Consider the following 22,065-nt stretch of genomic DNA (forward strand, 5'->3'; position numbering starts at 1 on the left):
CTGAGGCCTCCGCCGCCAGGGGCCGCTGTGGCCGCGCCGCGCGGGGCCGCTTCCGCCGGGCAGCACGCGCGGGCCGCCGCCATGAAGCCGGTAGGGGCCGTGAGGGGCCGCGGGGGGCGCGGGGCGGGGAGGGGAGCGCGGGGCTCACGGGCGGGATGGGGAGCCGTGGTCGCAGCGGCCGGTGCCGCCGGGGTTCCGGGAAGGGCAGAGCGGTGCGGGTGCTTTGGGTGGGCACCGGCGGCGCGGCGCAGGCTCGTCTCTCACGCCGAGAAGAACGCTGACCTTTCAGCGCCTTCCCGATAAGCTTGGGTTGAGTTGAGAAAAATTCCGGTTTCACAGATTCACGGCATGTTCTCAGCTGGAAGGGGCCCGCAAGGGTCGCGGAGCCCAGCCCTGAGCGGCCTGTACGGGGAGCGATCCCACAATCGTGCTGGTGGCTCCGTGCTCCAACCACGAGCTCAGGGCCGGGCAGCCGCACACGGATCCAGCCACTTGTCCCCCTGTAAAGGGGCACATCATCCCTTAGGGCCCTTCCGTGCCAGTTCCTCTGCACGGCCTTGCCTTCCCGTGCCCCTCGCGAGGTGATCCCTGCCGTGCCCGTTCCCATCCCGAGCACCCTTGGGAGTATTTTCGGGTTTGGCTCGGGCCTCCAGGTTTTCCCCGAGCCCGGTTCTGAGCCACGGTGCCTCCCGAGCTCTGGCCCCCGTAACTCTGCTCTGGTACCGCTGCTGTTGTGAGCAGGCAGCCTCGCCAGGTCCCTGCGGCTGCTGGGCAGGGGGAGTGTCAGGCAGGAGAAAGCCAGAGCTCAGCCTGGGGAGCTGTCCTGCAGAAGGGCGTTTGCCCCAGGTGTGGCCTTGGACGTTTAAATCCCCCGAGGTACTTCAGCATGTGCTGGGGAACAGCAGCACCCTGAGAGGAGAACAGAGTGCTTGGCAGCACACAAAGAGCTGTGCCCTAACAAGCTGTGTACCTTGAGTGTTTAAAAGCGATGGACATAGAGTTTAATAAAAAAGTTGTCAGAGAATGTTTCTGTAAAACATTTGTCACGGTGTTCTCAGATATGTAACACAGTTGTGTAAATTTGAGGATAATTCATGATACTGTTAGCAAGGAACATATTGTTCAGTCCTAATAGAAATAGGAACTCAGAGATCTTAAACACTGGAATAAATTTTGCAAAGACTGTTAACATGTCAGTGACTTGTAGCTTTCTGTTTGTTTTCTAGAGAAAAAACACAAAGCGAGTTCCAAGTTTTCGCAAGTTACTGAGAACTAGTCAAATAAAACTTGACAATAAATTAAAGAATAAACAGTACAAGCAGAAGAGTGCTGCTAAGAAGTATCGTAAAGAACAAAAGAAGCTAAGGGAGGCTGTCAGAGATGCTATTTCTAGAAAGCCTTTTCCACTGGAGGAATGCAAGAAGAAACAAGTTGGTAAGTGTTTGCTCAAGTGTGGGGGGTACTGAATATCCTGCTGCTTCCTGTTGTGAAACTGGAGAAAACAACATTTCATTTTCTGTATACATGTAGTTGCTGTTCCTGTTGAAAGAACGGGAGACTTTTGAACATACAAAATGTGGCCATTCTGGCACCTAAAACTGTTAAAGATGGTAAAAATGTGTTTGCACTGATCATTATTGGATGTCACAGTAAAGGGGCAGTTTTCTGGGATAACAAAACCCACGTGCATAAAGGTCAGTAGCTCCTGGTAGAAAGCAAGGCATAAAGTGGTCTCAAAAGTGTAGGCAGAGTTAGGTTTTCAAGAGTGATTATACATATGGGATCTTAACCTGTAAACATTGTCTTCTAAAATAGCTAAAAAATGGGAAGAAAAAGAAGAAGAAGATGCTCTTCCACTGGACATGATGGATGAAGATGACTTAAAATTAATGGAGGATCTGGCCCAAAAAGCATCCTTTTTAACCAGAGATCTTTCTTCTAAGTGAGTTGCAATGTCTCCTTTTCATACTAATTCAGCCTTGTGTGGTTAATATGTAATTATTATGTAAAGTAATACATTTGTCAGGAGGTCTCTTTCAGTCTGGTGTTTCTTTGCAGCTCTGGTTTAATGTTTCCTCAGCCTGTCAGTACTTCAGTATTGATGTGTCAGTGGGTATCAGTGCATTCAGGTGCTCTGTGTTACCTTCAGGGTACTGTTTCTGCAGTGTTCCTTCCTGGGAGGTCCCTGTGAGATGAGTAGTGTCCCTCAAACCAAAGAAATGCTTTTAAGTGTAAACAGAGTCTTTTTTTTTTAATATATAGTGTGTTCAGGACATTCCCTGGACTATGGACCACTATACATATTGCACTGTAAATTGCTGGAAAAAATAAAAAGGATTCTGTAAGCCATGTCTGTAAACACATGCAACACCAAAACATTCATACAAAAAATTTGTTACCAGTTTTGTGGAACAAGGCATTGGGTAGAGTTCACAGTGACCTGTGTAGAAAAGTGGTGCTCCTAATTGTAGAATAGTGTTTATAAATACACTTCTACAGAGTTGTCTGGTTAGATGATTGTTTGAAAATCTTAGCTTGCCTTTTTTGATGGATGTGAAAAGACTCTCCGTGCTGCTGTAGGGTGGCTTTAATTTGTTAATGCTGATTCTGCTTAGTAATTAATAATGTAGTCTAGTTTCGAAGGAAAGGCATAAATGGCTTTTATGTACAAACTTGCAGTTGTGCTGCATGGTCTCTTGTAGCCACACTACAAGTTCTTGAATTAGAAGAATTTTGTTTTAAACGTGCCCATTTCCCCTAATGAACTGGGTGTGACATAAGTTTAAAGTCTTGCAAAACTCAAAATTTATTATGTGGTTTTGTTTAGAGATATTTTGCAAAATGTAGTTCTATGTGTCTTACGTGCATTATGCCAGAATGTTTTTAGATTGGTAGGAAAACAGTGGAAGTTGTTGCTCTTTTACCTGATTTACTGTTATGGGCTTTTAGTTCCTTTCATAGTGTTCCCTTAAATTGGAGAACTTAGCTTTCTTTACTCTGGTCAGCTACAATCTGTCTTAAAAACTTGTCAGATATTACACCACTTACAAGTTGGTGCTCATATTAGCACAGACTAAATACTTACCCTCCTGTACATTTATGTGCAGCTCAGGAGCACAGCTGTGAAAGGGTGCCACACCACGCTGGGTTTTTGCTGTTGTCACTGAGAGGGGTGTGTGACACAGGCTGTGCCAGTGGGCAGAGCAGAAAAGTGATAGTGATAAAAACAGCCATGGAGGAGGGTAGATAGAAATGGTCACTGACCCTCTCATTGTCACATCCTGGTTAAACCTCACCTGGAAGGACACAGTGGGCCATGTTAAGGAGGCTCTGGGCTGTTGCCCAGTGAGGGATCCTGGTGCTGCTGGGTGCTGGTGGAGTCCTTCATGGCAGGACTGCTTGGCGTGGTTTAATGCGTCTCCACCCTGCCAGGGCAGCCACTCTGCTGTGGGGGAGCACAGGGGGAAGGAAGGACAAGTGAAACAGCACCCTGGCCTGGGGGAGAGGCAGCCACTTAATCCAGCTGGTCAGGGATGGCTCTTGTCTAATTACATGGCTGGTTCAGTTAGTTTGCCTCTTATTTTTCAGTGAACCTGTTCACGTCAAAAAACGAAAACATGAAAGTGTGATTGAGAAATATGAGAAGGTGCCAAGACGTTTGCAAACAGAGCCAGAAAAAGAACTCATCCATCTGCTCCCCATCAAAGACAAAAGTGGCATAATTCCTCAAGCTGTGGAAAAGCCAGGTAAGACACAGATTCTGGAACTGGCATAGTAGCCAAGAAGTATATAATTTATTTGTTTAAAATGTTACAGTGTTTATTATGTGCTTGACGCTAGATACTCTGTTTTTGCAGTTCTCAATGTTGCACATGACGAAGAAGAGGACACGGAAGATATGGAGGAAGGAGAGGGTAATAAAACACTTTGTTTTTTTTTTTTTTTTCTGTATCACTTACATACCTGAAAAGTATTTTGCTGTTCCTCAAGGAGGTTTGCAATTGATATGTATTTTGTTCAGGATGTTTTTGGATATGTTCATTACCATGTTGCCACCAAAGCATAATAACCATTATTCAAAGCTTGCACTCTTACCTGTTACAATCTCAGGAATGGCTGGCTTGAAATCCTCTTTCTTCAAAATTATTTCGATTTTTCGCCTTGAACTGCTGCTTGCATGAAGTGGAACAAAAATTAATCAGTGGGTTAATATAAGATCTAGCAAAGTCATTCTTAAAGCTTTCTTGACTATGGAACTTCTTGAGTTAGTCTTTCTTCTTGTGTGGCCTTCCCAGGATACCTGTTTGAAATGCAGTATCTGCAACATGGTATTTGTTAAGTGACTTCCCCTCTTTTCTGACTCTTCATATCTGTGCCAGACTTTAATGAGGAACCCCTGCCTGTTCTCACTCCTGAGGAAATGGCTGCTCAAAGGAGACAGAAGCTACAGGAGAGGAAGATGCACATAGCTGCCTTAGCATCTGCCATTCTCTCGGAGCCAGACAGCAATGTAGGTACATTTATTTAACCTGCATGTACAAGTGTGTGTGTTGTTCACTAATTTAAGAAACAAAGATCTGGATGAGCAAACAGTAGCAAAACCCCAAGAATATATGAGTAGAACAAGGAGAAGGTCAGTGTTGTATCACTTTCATTATTTTTCTTGTTCCTTAAGTGTGACCCTTATGTAAGCTCTGATTTCAAGGTTATATCTGATAGTTCTCAATGCTTCAGGATATACTGATAATTTTCCTGTAATTCTGTGCAAGTTTGTAATAGCAGGATATTTTGAGCATTCCTGAGACTAAATTTTGAGATAGCTATAATTTCCTGTCTCTTTATGCAATGCTAAGTAGAGTCTGAGTAACTGCTGAGTTAATGTGCATTGTGCTTGTCCCTTGGTTTGCAGTTAACTTTCATCTGGTGTCTGCCTGTTTTCTTGAACCAGATTAAGAAGCTGAAGGAGCTGCGTGCCATGCTGATGGAGCAGGATCCTAACGTGGCTGTGATTGTTAGGAAGCTGGTCATGGTGTCTTTGATGGAGATATTCAAAGATATTGCACCTTCGTACAAAATTCGGCCTCTGACCGAAGCAGAAAAGGCTACCAAGGTGAAATATCAAATCTATGGTTAAGAATGTTTTCAGCTATGCCAGATACTAAGACTGATTTGTTTAATATGATTTTATGGTTTTGAGCAAAGGGGACAAATACACAAATACTTGTGGAAGCTCGTAAACTTCCACAAATGACACTTTCAGGAAGAGAGGTTTTGGTTTTGAGCATTAAATTCTTACATACTGCCTTCAATAAGTAGATGACATGCAGGTGGTGATGGAGGGGAAAAGTAGTGTCTGAAAGTAGTATACCAAACCTGGGTGACTTTCCTCATGAGCCTTGGAATAAGGACCTGCACTAAAGAGAGTTAGAAAGAAAGCAAATGATGCGATATTGTCACCTAACTGGCATAGATTTCTTTGCAATATGTTCAACAATTTGTTGAACAAATGCAGAGTAACTTGTTTTCTGGAGCTTGTTTTTAACCAATTTTTAGAAGGTTTTTTGGATATAGTTTTAGTGCAGTTTAGAGTCATGGTTTTAAAATAGCATCTAGTTGATAATGGTACTTCAAACTCTATAAATGAAATAGGCCTAGTTAGAAAAAGCCCTCTGAACACATCTGTAGAAAAATGCAGATATGTTTTATTTTGAATACATTTCTAGGAATGTCTGTCTAGAAGAAAAAACTACTTAGATATCTGATACTTGTTTTAAAATATCAAATTTTTTTTCACCACCATTGGCTAATGTCCATATTTAGCTCTCCAAATAAAATGTCATTTCCATTATGTTTACAGGTTAAAAAAGAAACACAGAAACTGAGAGAATTTGAAGAAGGCCTTGTAAGCCAGTATAAATTTTACTTGGAAAATCTGGAACAAACAATTAAAGGTACAGTTAACACTTCTCATTTTTCACAGTAAAGGCAAAATTGTTTGCATCAGTTTCCCTCCTCTGAAGGAATGGTACCTTCTGTGTTTGAGATAGCACTTGCATGAAGTACATATGCAATCACTAAAACTTTAAATATTTATAAGATCATCATCATTCTGAAGAGTAATCACTAAAAATAATATTTTTTTGCAGATTGGAAGCAAAGGAAAATGAAGAAAAGCAATGTCATCTCATTAAAGGCATATAAAGGTCTAGCAGAGGTAGCAGTGAAGTGTCTGTGTGAGCTGCTTGTAGCCCTACCCCACTTCAACTTCCACAATAACATTATTGTTCTCATTGTTCCACTCATGAATGATCCATCAAAAATGGTAAGTGATTTTCTGATTCGAGAAAGAGTTCTTGTTTTGTGTGAAAAATAATTATTTCTGAGCTTTATTCCACAATATCCAGATCTTTTGGTCGTATGTGTTTGCTATTTTACAGGCTGTGTGCACTTCTTAATTAGTAAATACCATGGGTACTGTCTGTTACTAGCTGTTGTTGTGGATTTGGCTTTACAGAACAATTCCTGTGTTTTGCTTTTCAGATTTCTGAACTGTGTGTTGAGGCTGTTAAGAAGCTCTTTAAACAGGACAAGTTGGGCTATGCTTCACTTGGTGTAGTTAAAGTAATTTCTGGCCTTGTGAGGGGTAGAAATTATGATGTCAGACCTGAGGTAAGAGTCTTTCTGTTGTACCTCACAATATTCTTCTGTCAAAAGTTTCAAAAATCCCCAAATGTTAAAGTTACTGCAGCTGGTGGCCACAGACAAGCAGAATTTCCTCACTGTCAGACCATAGACAGTTCAGGATTAGACTGAGGCAGAGAATTAGAGAGGTATGGGGCAAGGGAAGGAGACTGGGAGGTAGAGATCAGATTCTGCCAGAGACGTGGCTTAAGTCAGGCAGGGAGAGGCAAATGGAGGAATGGATAGAAATGGACAGTGCTGGGGAAGGAGCTGGGAGCAGGGATCGAGAGATACAGGTGTAGGAACAGGAGGGGAGTAAACAGAAGAACCTTTGACCAGCAAAGCCCACTAGATGGAATGGAATTCAGGATTTCTTATCCTAGTTCCTGTCAAGTTGTAGACGACCTTTCATTGTATTTATTTTATTTTACAATAGGTGTTAAAAGTATTTCTTCACTTAAGAATTAAGGAAGTAGAATTACAAAAAGATTCTGAAGACATTGCACCAAAGAAAAAGTTCATGACTTACAAAGAGAAAAGAAAAAATCTTTCCAGAATGCAAAGAAAGGTATGACATGTGCTCTCTCATGCTCTACTTCTGTTACTTAGTGTAGCAATTTGTTCCAGCAGTGATTACACATCTGCTGTTGCCATTGTTAACTCTCAGCATCAGTGATCAATTTTTGCATGGTACTTGAAAATTTATGAGGTTCTAGAGGGAATTTAATTATCTCTCTATTTTTTCCTCTTTCCTGTGTTGATAATGCTTTTGATTGGTTGTTTCTGATAGGACAAGGGTTACCCTGTAGAATCACAGGGTGGCTTAAGCAACCCCCCAAGCACAGAAAATTTATTCTCTGGGTATCTTTTCAACATGGATATCCAGACTGGTTGGAAACATTGGATCTGTTGTCTTAAAATCAACTGTATATTTTCAGTGGAAAAAAGCAGAAGAGAAACTGGAACGAGAGCTCCTGGAAGCTGAAGCATCAGAAAGTAAAGAAAAGAAACTGAAGCTGGTAAATAATTTAGACATTATTTCCCTGTGGCAGCTCCTAACCCTTTTGTAACTAAGTGTCTTCCCTCCATCCCAACCTGGCAGCACTCCACATCCCTTGATCATGCTGTTAGCTAACAAACACTTTGCCTGTGACAGAGATCTAGATTTTAGTAAACCACACTCAGTTTAGCCAGGAAGGCCAGGGTAGCCATTCCTGTTCTCTTTGTGCTGGTCTGCTCAAAATGGTATTGAATCCATTGACAAAAGTCCTCCAGGTGCCTGTTCCACAGGACACTGTGTAGTGGAGTACAGCCTCTCAGAGTGGCCTTTGGGCAAAGGAGGAGTGTGGCTGTAGTCAGGAGAGAGCCAGGAGCAGGAGAGCACTGGAGGACTTGAGCTGTTCAGTGTAAGAAGAGCAGAGATGGCAGTGCCAGGACTGGTTGGGAAGGCCTGGGTGCAGGCTTGGACAGAGAAAATAATTTCAGTTGAGTTTAGGTGAAATAGAAATGTTTATTTCACGTGATTAAGTATTTTTGTTTTCTTTCCTTCAGCACACAGAGACCTTGAATATTGTATTTGTAACATACTTCAGGATCTTGAAGAAAGCTCAGAAGTCTCCACTTTTGCCAGCTGTGCTAGAAGGTCTTGCAAAGTAAGAACTACCTTTTTTTGTGTGTGTTGGAAAAGACAAAGCACTAAAGAAATTTTTGTCTTAAGCAGTGAGAAAAGATAGTCCATAACAAGTTAGTTGAAATGCATTTATTTCTCTGCTGAAGTTTTCTGCTATTTCCAAAACCATTTCAGTGTGATTTGAAATTTCACGTGATAGAATTGATGTGGTGCAAACGCCTCAGGGTGTGATGTGATTCCATTCTTTTGTCTGGTTAATTGCTAAAGGACACAAGCATGTCTTTAATGCTCTAGAAAAGCCATAAATGTTGAGGGCTGAATTATTCTTTCATTAGTTGGAATTTGTTTCTCTGCTGAAGTTTTCTGCTATTTCCAAAACCATTTCAGTGTGATTTGAAATTTCATGTGATAGAATTGATGTGGTGCAAATGCCTCAGTATCTGATGTGATTCCATTCTTTTGTCTGATTAATTGCTAAAGGACACAAGCATGTCTTTAATGCTCTAGAAAAGCCATAAATGTTGAGGGCTGAATTATTCTTTCCTGTGAAGATAGTAAATGTTCAGCATTTGATTTAGCCCACTTTTAAGGTGTGGATCTTGGCAATTCAGAACACTTTGAACTGAGTTTACAGATAATGTCTATAATTTAAAACTGAAAATCTCTTTGCAGGTTTGCTCATCTCATAAATGTGGAATTTTTTGATGACCTTTTGATTGTCCTTCATTCTCTTATTGCATCTGGGGTAAGTTCAATTTTATCACAGTTTTCTTAAAATTACTTTCTTTTGGGTACTTAATCGGTTTTGTATTTTTAGGATTTAAGCTATCGTGAGAGTCTTCATTGCATTCTCAGTGCTTTTCATATCCTCTCTGGTCAAGGTAGGAGATTTTTAAAAACAAACCTTTGTTTAATATTTAATATTTATTTATGGTAAATAAATGGAGTAAATGTGTTTATTTGGGATTATGTTTATAGGTGATGTTCTTAACATTGATCCAATGAAATTTTACACACATCTGTACAAGACACTGTTCAGCCTACATGCAGGTAATTCCAGATTCCTACTTTCACTGTTCACCTACATAGTGATAATGATATTCTGTTTCCTTGCTATCAAAGCCTTTATGTAGCATTAATAAACTGCACTTTTTAAAGATATCTGATTTCTGAGAAGATTGTTATCTGTTGTCTACTTTTTTTTCTCGAGTTGCACATTGCATTACTGCAATACAAATACTGGAATTATTATTCCAATACATGGTAACAGGTTCTATTTGTGCCATTTCATTAGGGAATGCCAAATATTTGGTCTTGGATAAGCATTTAGTCTGTCCTCTGTTTTTTTACTTCCTTATAATTATTTCTTTCAGTTGCATTTTAAAAATTCTTGTCTTTTTTCTCTAATTCTCTCTCCAATAAAGAAAAAAGGATTTTTCCAATTCTAAAAATAATTTAAATTTATATTCTGCTTAAAAAAAAATTCTGGTATATGTTTGTGATTGTTATAATGATAACATTTTAATGTTCTAATCTAAATTTTCCAGTAATTCTGAGAAGTTGAAAAATTGATGAAAGAAAGATTTATAAAATTTGAAATTAGCATCATTTTAATTAACTTTAGTAATGTGGGTTCACTAGGAATAACCTCTTAAGAATAAACATTCTGCTGTTCTGGATGGGTAAAATACTAGATCTTTTCACTTTTTAATAGTTTCTAGAAAACGATACAATTAATGCATTTAGGATTAAAACAATATCTGAATTCTAATCAGCATTGTTTATAACACTAATAAGCAGTGTTTAATGATTAGATACTTTTGATGGAATAAGTATTTTCTTAGAAAGAAGCACAGAAACAAGGGTACATTTTTTCTGTTCAAAGCTGGACCATTTTGACCAAAGAAGGGTGGATGTTTAATGTGTGCATCACTGAGAGGTGTCTGAGCCTCCCAGCTTCCATGCTGTTCTCAGTGCCAGTGCCAGCCCATAGCAGGGTATACAGTGTTTGTCCCTGAAGTGATTCTTTACTCTTTGTGTGGAATTCTGCTTTTGAGGTGGCACCAACGAGGACATAGGGATTGTGCTGCAGTGCCTGGATGTCATGTTTGCCAAGAGGAGAAAGCAAGTCTCCCAGCAACGAGCTCTTGCTTTCCTGAAGCGACTTTCCATCCTTGCTCTTCATGTACTTCCAAATTCCAGTGTTGGGATCTTGGCAACAAACAGGGTATTCATGCAAGTAAGTTTTACTTGTTCAAATTTTTAGGTTACTGGCTAAAAGTTACGGAATTTTTTTTGTTAAAATTATTTTGTGCCAATTTTTTAAAGCATCTTTAACAAGAATGATGAAAACAGAATATGTTTAAATGCTGATGAAACTGACTGAAGTGGAATGAATCCTGAAACTGACTCAACCGTGTTATAATTGGGTGGGTAGTACAAACAACTCAGTTTGTGGGGTTTTTTTGTGTTGTAGACATTCCCAAGGATGGACCTTTTACTAGACAACGAATCTCAAGGCAGTGGAGTTTATCTCCCAGAATTAGATGAACCAGATGTTATAATTGGGTGGGTAGTATGAACAACTCAGTTTCTGGGGGTTTTTTTGTGTTGTAGACATTCCCAAGGATGGACCTTTTACTAGACAACGAATCTCAAGGCAGTGGAGTTTATCTCCCAGAATTAGATGAACCAGAGCATTGCAATGCCCAGAACACAGCACTGTGGGAGCTGCATCTACTGCAGGTTTGTGAGTAACTCATGGGTTTGGGAAGTAACAGCAGTAAATAGCTGCTCAATGTTTAGGTGCTTTGCACAAATGGAGAGCAAAGGTCTTCAGGCTTATCTGTTAAGTCTTGGCCCATATGAGCCTCTTCCAGCAGAGTGGAAGAAGACCACCACAGTGGTATGGAAGGATGAGCTCAGAAGGGGACTGGTTCATACTTCAGGTTGCCTTATTAGATTCCTTTGGAGAGTTTTTAGAGCTGTTAAGTTCCCTTGCAGTCCAGCCCTTCTTCCCAGGGGAACTGACACCTTGATCTGTCATTCCAGTCAGGGTTTGGAGAGGGCTTCCTCTGTCTTGGTCCCTGTTTTCTGGGAGTAGGAATTTCCTGACTGTGGAGAGTCATGCTTACAGCATGATATGAGGGAATAAATGCATGACATTAATCCCACAAACTGACTGATTTTAAGGTACTCAGTTTCTAAAATAAAAGCAGACCTTCCATCTTATGAATTGGAAATAAACATGAGATTCTGTAGATGAATACATTATCCCTTACTGTCTGTCTATTGACTTCATTCTTCCTTTCTTTCAGAGACATTATCATCCAACAGTGCAGAAATTTGCATCTCACCTTATTGCTGGAGCTCCAACTGAAGGCTCAGGAGCTCTTCCACTTGATTTGAGCCAAAGGTGAGTTATCAAAGAGTTCCTTTATTTATAACAGGTCCTGAAAGGAAGCTGTTGCTTATACTACATTAAAGGAATTCCTAAAAATAACTAAAAACTCTGATCTTCAAGCTCTCTTTCTTCTTCTGCCAGTACAGAATGCAGAATCCTGGCTGCCTTTTTTTTTTTCCCCGTTTTTTTCCCTTTTGAGACTTGTTGCCAGGCTGTGACAAGGATAAACATCTCAAAGTGCAGTGTGTTTTCTTCCCCTGGGAGCAAAATACCTTCAGCAGCAGCCCTGATCTGAATATGGATCAGGATCACTGAACTGGGGCTGTCCAGTGGAAACTAGAGCCCAAGTTGCAGTGTAAGGTCTGTACAGGTTAAAACACGAGAACAGGCATCCAGGCTCAGACTGGGATCTAATTCAGCATCCTGTACTTGGCAGTGGCTGGCAGCAGGTGCCTTGTGAAAAATAACACCAGGGCATACGTGTGAGACATGCCCTGAGCAGGCCTCTGGCAGGTTTCAGCCTGGTGGATTTCCTGAACTGATACCATTTTCTGTTAGTATCTCTCTTCATGGAGTTCCTTTTCAAAACTTTTCAATGTCCCTTGAATCAGAGCACATATTCTGCAAATGCAGCATTGTTTGGTGAGGGTTCTGTGAGTCCACAGCTCCTTATGCTGAGATCTGCTTTCTTTTGTTTTGAACCTGGTGCCAGTTTGCTTCAATTAACAGCCCCTGATTCTTGCTCTGGGAGCTGGAGTGCACAGCCTGCTCAATCACTCTTCCTTTCCATACATTTTACTGCCTGTTCCTGAATGTTTACCAGTTTAAGCATTTCAAGATGAGATTGGAGACTCAGTTGCAGTATTTGAGATGTGGATGATCTATGGATTTACACACTGATGTAACTAATTTATATTGTGCTCTGTTTTTTTTTAACTCCAAACAGCACTAAAGTCACAATCCCATAAAAGCATCTGTCATAACAAGAAGATAATTTTTTCTCTAAGTGATAGAGGTCTGCTCAGAGCCTACTGTTTTTATGTAGAGTTGCTTTTTCCAACACTAAATTTCATTTGCCACTTTACTGATCATCTCATACAGTCTGTCTGTAGTTCTCTACAGGGAGAGAACTTACCTGTAGAGAGCATTCTTACTACTACAAATAACTTGGTGTTCTGCAGCTCTTTTTTGAGCATGTTTGAAAGTGCAGGTCCTGGAAAAAACCTTGTGGAAACCCAGTTTCTTCCTGCCATTGCAAAAAAATGATCATAGACTCCTGTCCTCTGTTTCATGTCTTTTAATGAGTTTTTTCTGTGGTGGTCCTCCCTGTTCTCCCATGGATGTTTTTTTCATGAGACCCTTTGGCAAGGAACTGTTGGAAATTTTGGCAGATTGTGTCAGCTAAGACCATCTTTACCTACGTTTTTTCCATCCCCTTTTTCAAACACGTACAGATCAGAGCTCTGGAAAGACAACAGTTTTGTTGTGTGTATTTAGACACATTTTACTTAATTTGACTTGCCTTATTTCCCAGCCATTGGCTCCTGACCTTTTCCAGGTGATGCTCATTACTCTGAAGAGTTCTCCTGAAGTATGGAGGGGGAGAGTGGGATTTGTGTGGGATGCTGCTCTTGGATTGGTGATAGATCAGCTGAAGTTGTATTTATCTAATGCCATTTTTCTTTCACTGTTTATTTACTGTAGGTCTGCTACAGAACTTTTTGAGACATATTGTATGAAGGGAATGACCTTTAATCCTCCTGTTGCTTCAGTAACACCCAGAAGAAAGGTACTGTTCTCATTCCTCTGTCCTTTTTTAACCATGTGACACACAAGTATAACCTGTATCTGCTGGCTCACTATGCAGTGCCCAGGCACTGGCACACTCAGTGTGGCTTTCTGGGTTCTGTACTTTCTGCATCAAGTACATTTTTTAAACTGGGATTAGATAGGACTGAGTATAAGGAAGGAAAAAATAGCTCTATAAATAGTCCTACCTCCCACAGCATCAGTTAACATAGCAAGATTAATATGGTAGCTGTTATTTTGCACTTTGCAGTGGTTCAGTGCAGATTTCTTGGCTCTTTGCTGTAATGATGAACTAATGTTTGTTCAAAAAGTAATAATAAAGAGCGAGCTCTTTCCCCAGGGTGGGTAGTTGCCAAGACAGCTGGATTTCCAGAGCATTTGATTCAGTGTGCTGAGGGATGCTGATCCCTGTTAGTGTCACTGCAGCTTTAAAGTGGAAATTTGAGAGGAACAAAGGGTTAATATAAAAAGAGGATAAATGGGGGAGGTGTGTTTATATCCTCAGTTCTGGATATGTTCCAGATGCCAGCCTCCATTAATGTCCAGTTAATGGTGTATCCTTTAAAAAGTGATAATTTTCCTTCTTTCTAATGGAAACATTATAATTATAACCTATTAACCTTGTCAGTGCTCCACTTTGTAACTCAGGAATGTTGGTTGAAGCCTTGAGAGGGCAATTTTTCTTTCAATTTTAGAGAACCAACTTTTGAAAATATGTTTGTGCTTAACTTATTCAGTTGTTTTATAATGACTCCTTGATATGTGTCCTGCTGGGGAGTTACATGAGTAGCTCTGACAGAGCAAGGCTGAGAACAGCAGATGGGAGAAAATGAGGGTTGAATAAGGAAATGCACAAGCTCCTTTAGGGAGCAGAAACAGTGCAACATCAAGATCACAAAGTGTCCATAGATAGCTATCTATAATGGACCTAAGTGGGAAAATTACCTTGAGGCCTTGCCTGCTCTATGGCTGTTTGGCTCATTTAACAAATTTTGGCAGTTATCTGAGTTTTACCCTCTGTGTTCTGCATGTCCTTTGTGTGCCAGGCTGCCAGCATCTCCCTGCTCTTGACAGAAGCTCCACACTGGAGCCCTGTGCACCTCTAAAGAGAGGCTCTCATTTCTCCATGAGTTCCAAACTACTTGGCTCTGGAAATTTTAAGACTTTCACAGGGAAGTTTCAATCATATACATGATCATCATTCTTTATTTGAGCACCAGGAAAATGCAGGGCTCCAGGTGTGGCTGGAGGCAGAAGGGTGAGGGGATTCCTTTCTGACTCACAACCTGTGCTGTGAGCATTGTTGCCTTTTGGTCAGAGGTGCTTATTTGTAAATGTGTGCTGTCACCAAACTGCCTGATTTGTATTTGTAAGGTGTGTGAACCTCCCACCCTGAGCTGGAAGCCATGGCTGTGTGTAGTAGGTAATCTTCTAAAGCCCAGTTTAGCACAAACCAGAAAAGCCTCACCAAACCCACGAGTTTATGAAGGACTGCCTGACATGGTGCTTGCCAGCTGAACAGGTCTGGTCTACATGTCTGGGACCACAGGAGGGAAACAAAACTGCTAAACTAAGGTAGACATGGAAAACATGGCCTTGTTTAGTAATACAACTCTTATTTTGTAATTTTCAGGATACCTTCTCGCATATGGGTTCATTTGTAGATGAAGAACTAAACAAACAGCTTCAACAACACATCAGTGAGACTGTTGCCCACAAACCCTTGGATTTTGCTAAGCACTTGAAGGAATCATCCTTGGCATAAATGTATCTATCAATCAAGTTCACTTGGATTCTTAATTATGGAGAAAGATTGGCTGAAAGAAATCACCAGTCATCATAAAAGGAATACAAGCAGGCTTTTGTGTGAATATAGAAACACAGGAAAATGTAACAGCAGTTTTTCACAGTTACAGGCCTGTCCCCCTAACCACCGAGCCCCTGTTCCAGGGGCTGGGGAATCACAATGAACTGTCAGTTTTTTAAAAATATACAAACCCAAATAATTTAAGAATTGTTTGCAACCATGCACAATTGTTTTTTCTTTATGTATTTTTCTAATTTTTATAACAGAATATAGATATACATGTTTCTGCAAACTCACTGGGTTGTGCTGATAACTTAATAAATATTCTGAAAATGTTAACATAGTGTTGACTTCTTGATGTCTAAGTTACCTAGACATTTGGAATATGTATTGCATTTTTCCTGTTTTTCTTCTGATGTCTTCTAACCATTTATCTCATCTTGAAATGATTTTAAATTTGGTGTTTTTTTCTCCTCTGATGAATCTTGACACTGGCAAATTAAAAATACTGAATTTCAGTTCTAAGCTGTCATCATGACTGAGTGCTCTACTGCAGTGTCTTCAGTAAAACATTGCTGTCAAGAATACTGGACAAATAAAAGGTAAGAATTTTTTTTTTTGTAGGTAGGTAATTCTCTCCACATTCTCCAAGTATTATTATTGTCTGAATGTTTTTGAATCCATTTTCAGCTGCATATTGCCTTTGCAAAGAGCAGGTGAAATACATGAAATAATTTAAATGTGAGTATTGTCTTTATGTGAATTGCATTGCAAAGGGGAATGTAGTGGGCTGTCCTGGCTGACACTTCTGTAGTGCTCGATTTGTGTGTAAGTTTTGCAAAGCTTTCCTTTAAGTCAGAAAATATCTTATTTTCTCTAGGGTATTTAGTTCTGTATCCTGATTTATGGCTCTTAGATGGTTTTACAATTAATTTATTTTTCTTCTAAGAAGTTTTCAGTATTGATCACACTAGTTCACCGATTTTCAAGTAATTAAACATAAATTTACAAACATTTTAGAACAGACATCTGTGTATTAAGGGATTAGAAAATACCTATGTATTATATTATACATATAAAATACCTATGTATTATATTATATTTACTGTGTGGACTACAAACCTGCATGCCTCATACTGGTGGTTATTTCTGTCTGCTTAGGCTGTCATTCCCATTAATTTTCAGTAGTTTAGTTTAGTTGTTAAGTGTTTCCAAATACAGATGTGATTTAAATTCTGCAAAATTCCAAGGGGGCCATTTGTCAGTACCTTTGTCAGTTCAGGAAGGCAAAAACAAAGATTCAACATCTTAAACCATTTATTTTTTTTACAACATATACAAATATGGTTTATTCAAGTCAGCAGAGAGAAAACAGTCCAGGTGGAAAAGTCACTTTTAAAATTGTTCATTTTACATAGTTTCCAAACATAAAGACTGGCACATGGTGATGTTGCATTGTCAGAGTATTTTGATATGGTTGAAGAGGCAGAGGAAGACAACCGTACAAGTCATTCTGAAAGAGCTTATACATCTATTGGAGCAAAATCTATTTACTGCTATTTAGTTTAATTTGCTAACTCTGCCAAATGTCTATCACTATTGAAGTTACAAAATTTTTATCACAGACAGGGAAAAATTGCCACCATTGGTACATTTAGTGGGCTACCCTAAAAGTAAACTGAGTTTTATAGTGGAATAGTAACAGACAGTGATTAAAAAACAGATGTTAATTCAAGCATTTGAGGAGCAGAACAGACAGGTGAGTTTCAGAAGCTGCAGACTTAGCCTGTAAAGCTAGTAGCAAAATTTTCTCTTTTTGAAAATAAACTATGAATGCAAGAGAAAGTGTTCTTGAAATATTTGGATGCTTCTGTGTTGCAGTGTTTAATTCTCAAAAGCCTTGAGGTCTAGAAGCAGACACCTTCCTAAAAGCAGCTATTCAGACACCTCACCTAGTAATATTTGTAAGCAAGGAAAAAAGTGTCACTAGGCTTAAAAAACCAAAAACTGAGATAGTATTTTTTAGTGTTCTGACTGCTCCTGGTGGGGTCGGTAAGACAGAAGCAGGAAGCCTTTGGGCGGTGGAGGAAGCAGCTCCTGCAGTGCCCCAGTTCCCACAAGCAGAGAGCTCTGCAGGCACACAGGAGCTGGCACTGCCCCGCTTCTGGCCCTTACAGGCACACACTGCAGGCACCATGTGCTGCACAGGAAAGGGTAAGAAATTGATAGAAAAGGAGCAGTTTTAAAATAGTACAGAATAAAAGACTTTTGTGTTTTCTGTCCAATAGGCAGTGGAGCAGGAGAAGCAGATTTCCACCTGAAAAGTGTGCAGTGCAAGGCCTGCTACTGCTCAGAGACTGCATGTTTCTGGAAGATGTTGATTATTTACATTCCTTTCTTTCAAACTTTATCCTGGAAGCTGCTTCCTGTAAATAGTTTGTAATGTAAAAATAAATGTATTTTCCTAATTGATGTCCATACTCAGCCAGAAGCATGGAAAAGGACAAAGTTATTTTGTCAGTTTTGTCATAGGAATGTGTGACAGATTCCTGCAGAAATAAAAGCTGTGGCTAAACAGAATAAACATTCCTATTAGCATAACAACTTAGGACATGAAAACTCTTTAACTGGGCTTTCACAAAAGTTAACAACTCCCCCTTGCTCTTTAATGTTTCAAGTGGTTTTGAATTTCCACTGCTTTGAACCAGCAAGAGGAAGGGCACTGCAATTCTTTCCCTAATTCACACCAAAGTGTATCATGTTTCACCAAGAAAAGTTTACCTGGATATTTACCAATACCTAAACTTTAAATTAAGTGATGCACGTACTTTAATGAAAAGACTGGAACAGGTTCATTAGCCTTACACAATTCCAGATGTCTACAGGCCTACAAAATTAGGGTTTCTAAATAAAAAGTCAAATATTTTGCTGTTCTTTTTCACGGTAAGAAACAGCGGACAGAGGAGGTTTTGACTGTGATTGATGATGAAGATACTTACATTAATAAGCTATTACCACAGCTAGAAAAATTCTGTTAGCAGAAATAGTGCAAAACTGCTGATTTTAAATGCCCACAAGACTTCAGGCTAGTGTTAGGCACAATATGACATGACTACGGATGTCCCCTTTGCTTCCCCATGATTATTTTTTGCTTTTATATCTATGTGACAGAAAAGCACTAGTGGATGACAACAAGGATATAAGAACTTTCTGTGTTGAATCCAGCTAATTAGCAAGGTATCTGCCAGCCTACTGTGATACTTACTACAGGCAATATTAAGAATTTTCAGAGCTGCTAAAAAACCCAAAAAAACACACCAACAAAAAGAAAAAGCTAAACAGGTAGGGGCACACTACAGGACATTAAGCGTTGTTTTTAGAATGCCACAAAAACACCAAAAGCAAAAATTTCTCAGTGACATAAAATTGTGTTAAAATAACAGAGAGAATGAAGGTAACATTTTAAAAAATTTGCATTAGTTGAACTGTGCAGCAGGTTGATGTATTTCCCAGTAATTCCAAAGTATTCCAAAGCAAACTATGCATATAGAACTATATGTAAGTTGTCACTTCTTAACATTTTGCTCAGGCTCAGTCTTTTCCTTGGGCAGGATGGAGAGGAGCACGTGTCCCTCACAGGGGCTGCTACTGTTGGACCTGGTAAGGAGTGACAGGCTGAGCTGGTTGGGGGTTATGTTGCTGATTTGTAAAATGCTGATTTGGTACATAAGTTCAAAACTTAACTTTTGTGAAAGATGAGCAGTGGGAAGTGCATGGCCTCTGTGAGGACATGCCACTGAGAAATCGGACTTTTTTGTATGTCTGTGGTTATTTTTTCTGAAAGCTGGAAGTGACCTCAAGAGGGCACTTTTTTGCTTTGGTAAGTGGCTACTTCATAAGCATTTTCTGTAGTGTATAGTGAAAGACTTCAGAGTTTCTGGTGACAGAATGCAGGGTCTGTCTGCTTGTTTATATGCCAGTTAATAACTTTTATTTTCTTTTATTTCATTTTCTTATTCAGGATGGGGGGAGGGGGGGCATTAGCTGTCATGAGACTACTGCCTGTAACTTCTTTCCTCTAGTGAAACAAAAACACATGCAGAGCAGTTTGTTCCCCACAGACACATTTCTTGTGGGAGATCAAAGGGATGGCTGATGGCAGCAGTTGTTTAATTTGTGCCCCGGTAATGGATTATTTTAAACAACTAAACATATCAGTAACTCCCATGGAGGAAAAAAAAAAGAGACTACCATAACTAACTTTGATAACAAAAGATGAATTCAGCACATGTAGAACTTCACAACAGCGTTTCTATGTAAACAGAATTGTCAAGAGTTAGAGTGTAAAGTTCTTTATACTGTCTGGGTTTGACAGACAAGTAAAAAGACAGTTCCTGACTATATGGAAAAATGTGGTTTGAATTCGAAATTTTGAAATGTTAATTACACTTATCAATGCATTGTTTTGAATTTGGTCAGTACTGGGTACTAAACATCTTGTGCTGAAAAGAAAGAACCAGAAAAGTTCTAATACTTTTTTCCTCTAAATCCAGAGAAAGATAAAAAAATCTGCATTTTCTAAAAAGTAGTATATGATAAATATACTATACAATGGCATGTACTTTGAAACATGGTAATAAATATTCTTTCTTTAAACACAAGCCTGGAAAACTAAAATTTATAAGAAGAAAATGTTGTTCCTTGCCAAGATCTCACTACCAGTAAGAAGTACTCAGCTATTGTACACTATTTTGTTAATGTAGCTAAACCATAAATAATTTTGAGTGTTTCGTGTATATTCACCAAAGTTAAACAGATATGCAAAGGAAGTTACAGTATATTTAAATCTCTTTACAATCACTTAACACAGTGTTTAACAGTAATCATCAGGTAAAAGTGCGTTATTTTAATATAATACACATAAAAAACCACTCTGGTTCTCTGCCTTCTGATTCCTTAGAGGCAACAAGCTAAAATTATCTTTTGTTTAAAAAGGGGAGGGTGATGACACGTGTTTGTTTACAACATACAGTCCAAGAAAACTTCTCCATCTGCCTATGGAGAATCTGCAGATGTGAAGAAACAGGAAGAGAGGAATCTTCCAAGAGCTGACAGGCATCTTTCCCATCTACAGAATCCCATTTAGGATTCCCAGAGTCTGCATGTCAATCCAGCAGCATTGCCTGGATTAAGCATCTGTAGCACAGGGCACACAGTTCCAACCAGTTCAGTCCACAGCTGGATCCTTCAAAGGCACTGCAGAAGGATTCAGTCATGTAAATTCCACATTGGGGTTTCAGAAAAAAAAAAAAAAAGGAAAAAACCCAAGAAAACACAACAAAACAAAACCCCAGCAAAACAAAAACCCAACCAAATGCAGAAGAGAGAAAGTGGCTCTGATTTTCCCAAAATTTACTTTGCTTTCCTTGAATTCAGATTGTTTTAATACATTATAGCAGCCTAGAAATAAACTATGAAATTAATCCCTTCCTATTTGAAATACCTTGCAAATGAAAACAAGACGAACAACAAATGAAATCACAGAAGTGATTGAATTCTCTTAATTTAGTGACTTAGCAGCAGCATTACAGTGCATGTCAAATAATGCTTTAATAATTAGATGTATACAGAAAAAAAAAAGTCATCTTAAATTTGCCATCTGTGAGGTGGGATTATCAACACTGAAAAAGGTTTCTTCTTCATTTGCAGAGAGCTGCAACTTCCCAGCTGCTGTCACAGTGCTGCAGTAGCACTGTGCAAGTGTCTGGTTAGTGTACAGTGCTGGGCAAGTGGCACTTACTATCTCCATATAAATGGGACAGTCTTTGTTGTGTATTTCAGTTGTTTGAAGTCAAGCAAGATGGAAGAAACTGAAGAGATACAGAAAGGATAGTGTAAATGTTTAAACATTTCTGGCAACATTTCCAGAGACAGAAATTAACACTATAAACTTGTGCTAGCTAAAAAAGAGATCACCAATCCTGATGATTTTATTATCTGGACATAACAAAAAACAATAAAAGCTCTACTGCTCACTTCCATTTGCTGTGGCCCAGAGCAAGAGAGCAACAGAACATTTAAGCACAATTGTTGATAAAAATGAGTACTGCAAAATCAACTGGGATGCAACATTTTGGGTTAAATGGACAGAGAAAGTGGGTGAAACTCCACCATTCTGGTTCACTCGGAGACCTTCCTGATGTCATGGTGCCTGTGCACACCAGTGCATGAGGAGGCTTTTATGGATCCTTCTGTCAGTCCTTGTACCTCACTTGGTTTGCTCAGCTACAGCTTGGAAGCAGGAATCCTCTGAGGATGCTGCACTGAAAGCTGGGCTGGCTGTCTCATACCTGAGCAGGGCCTGCCGTGGCAGGAGCTGGCACTATTCCATGATGTCACTGAAGGCCAGGGCGCAGGCGGCTCTGTCCTCCCTGCCCTGGGGACTGTCCGACAGCGCGGGCGACACCACGCCCCGGTACTGCTTACTTGACTTGGTCAGCTTCTTCAGCTCACTGGTGAAGGAGATGCCTTTCCTCTTGTCATCTCGTGCTGCCTGTAAAAATTCAAACAGATCACAGAGGTGGTTAAACAGCTGCTTGTTGGCTGGGAATAAGGAATGAATATGAAAACACCTGACATACTGCTGAGCAGACCTCCCTTTAGGAATTCAGTACAGCTGTGCTTTCATCCAGGCACTTCCTTCTGATTGTTCTAATAAATTAATTAAAAATTATG

At 39.8% G+C, this 22,065-nt stretch overlaps 2 protein-coding genes across 9 annotated transcripts in view; one reads left to right on the forward strand and one right to left on the reverse strand.

Moving 5' to 3' along the window:
* The first annotated feature begins 43 nt into the window (after positions 1-43).
* NOC3L (NOC3 like DNA replication regulator) lies at positions 44-20,261 on the forward strand. The gene is made up of 21 exons (XM_039708939.1): positions 44-90; positions 1,227-1,434; positions 1,816-1,942; positions 3,589-3,746; positions 3,858-3,914; positions 4,380-4,510; positions 4,949-5,110; positions 5,858-5,951; positions 6,147-6,322; positions 6,541-6,669; positions 7,118-7,249; positions 7,620-7,700; positions 8,233-8,333; positions 8,984-9,056; positions 9,129-9,192; positions 9,290-9,361; positions 10,369-10,550; positions 10,928-11,056; positions 11,629-11,726; positions 13,419-13,503; positions 15,157-20,261. Exons 1-21 carry the CDS (start codon positions 82-84, stop codon positions 15,286-15,288), a joined length of 2,400 nt encoding a protein of 799 aa, XP_039564873.1. The 5' UTR covers positions 44-81; the 3' UTR covers positions 15,289-20,261.
* PLCE1 (phospholipase C epsilon 1) overlaps positions 16,160-22,065 on the reverse strand; it is a 140,238-nt gene continuing 134,332 nt past the window's right edge. For 6 of the 8 annotated variants that reach the window (XM_039708937.1, XM_039708929.1, XM_039708933.1 and 3 more), the window contains one exon: positions 16,160-21,883. In XM_039708937.1, the coding sequence (XP_039564871.1) occupies positions 21,713-21,883 (171 nt within the window). In that variant the 3' untranslated portion in view covers positions 16,160-21,712. The remainder of the gene's footprint in view (positions 21,884-22,065) is intronic. The other 2 variants (XM_039708931.1, XM_039708932.1) reach the window with 2 other exon arrangements.

This window comes from Passer montanus, unplaced genomic scaffold (genome assembly GCF_014805655.1).
Source record: "Passer montanus isolate IOZ18808 unplaced genomic scaffold, ASM1480565v1 scaffold21, whole genome shotgun sequence".
Classification (NCBI taxonomy): Eukaryota; Metazoa; Chordata; class Aves; order Passeriformes; family Passeridae; genus Passer; species Passer montanus.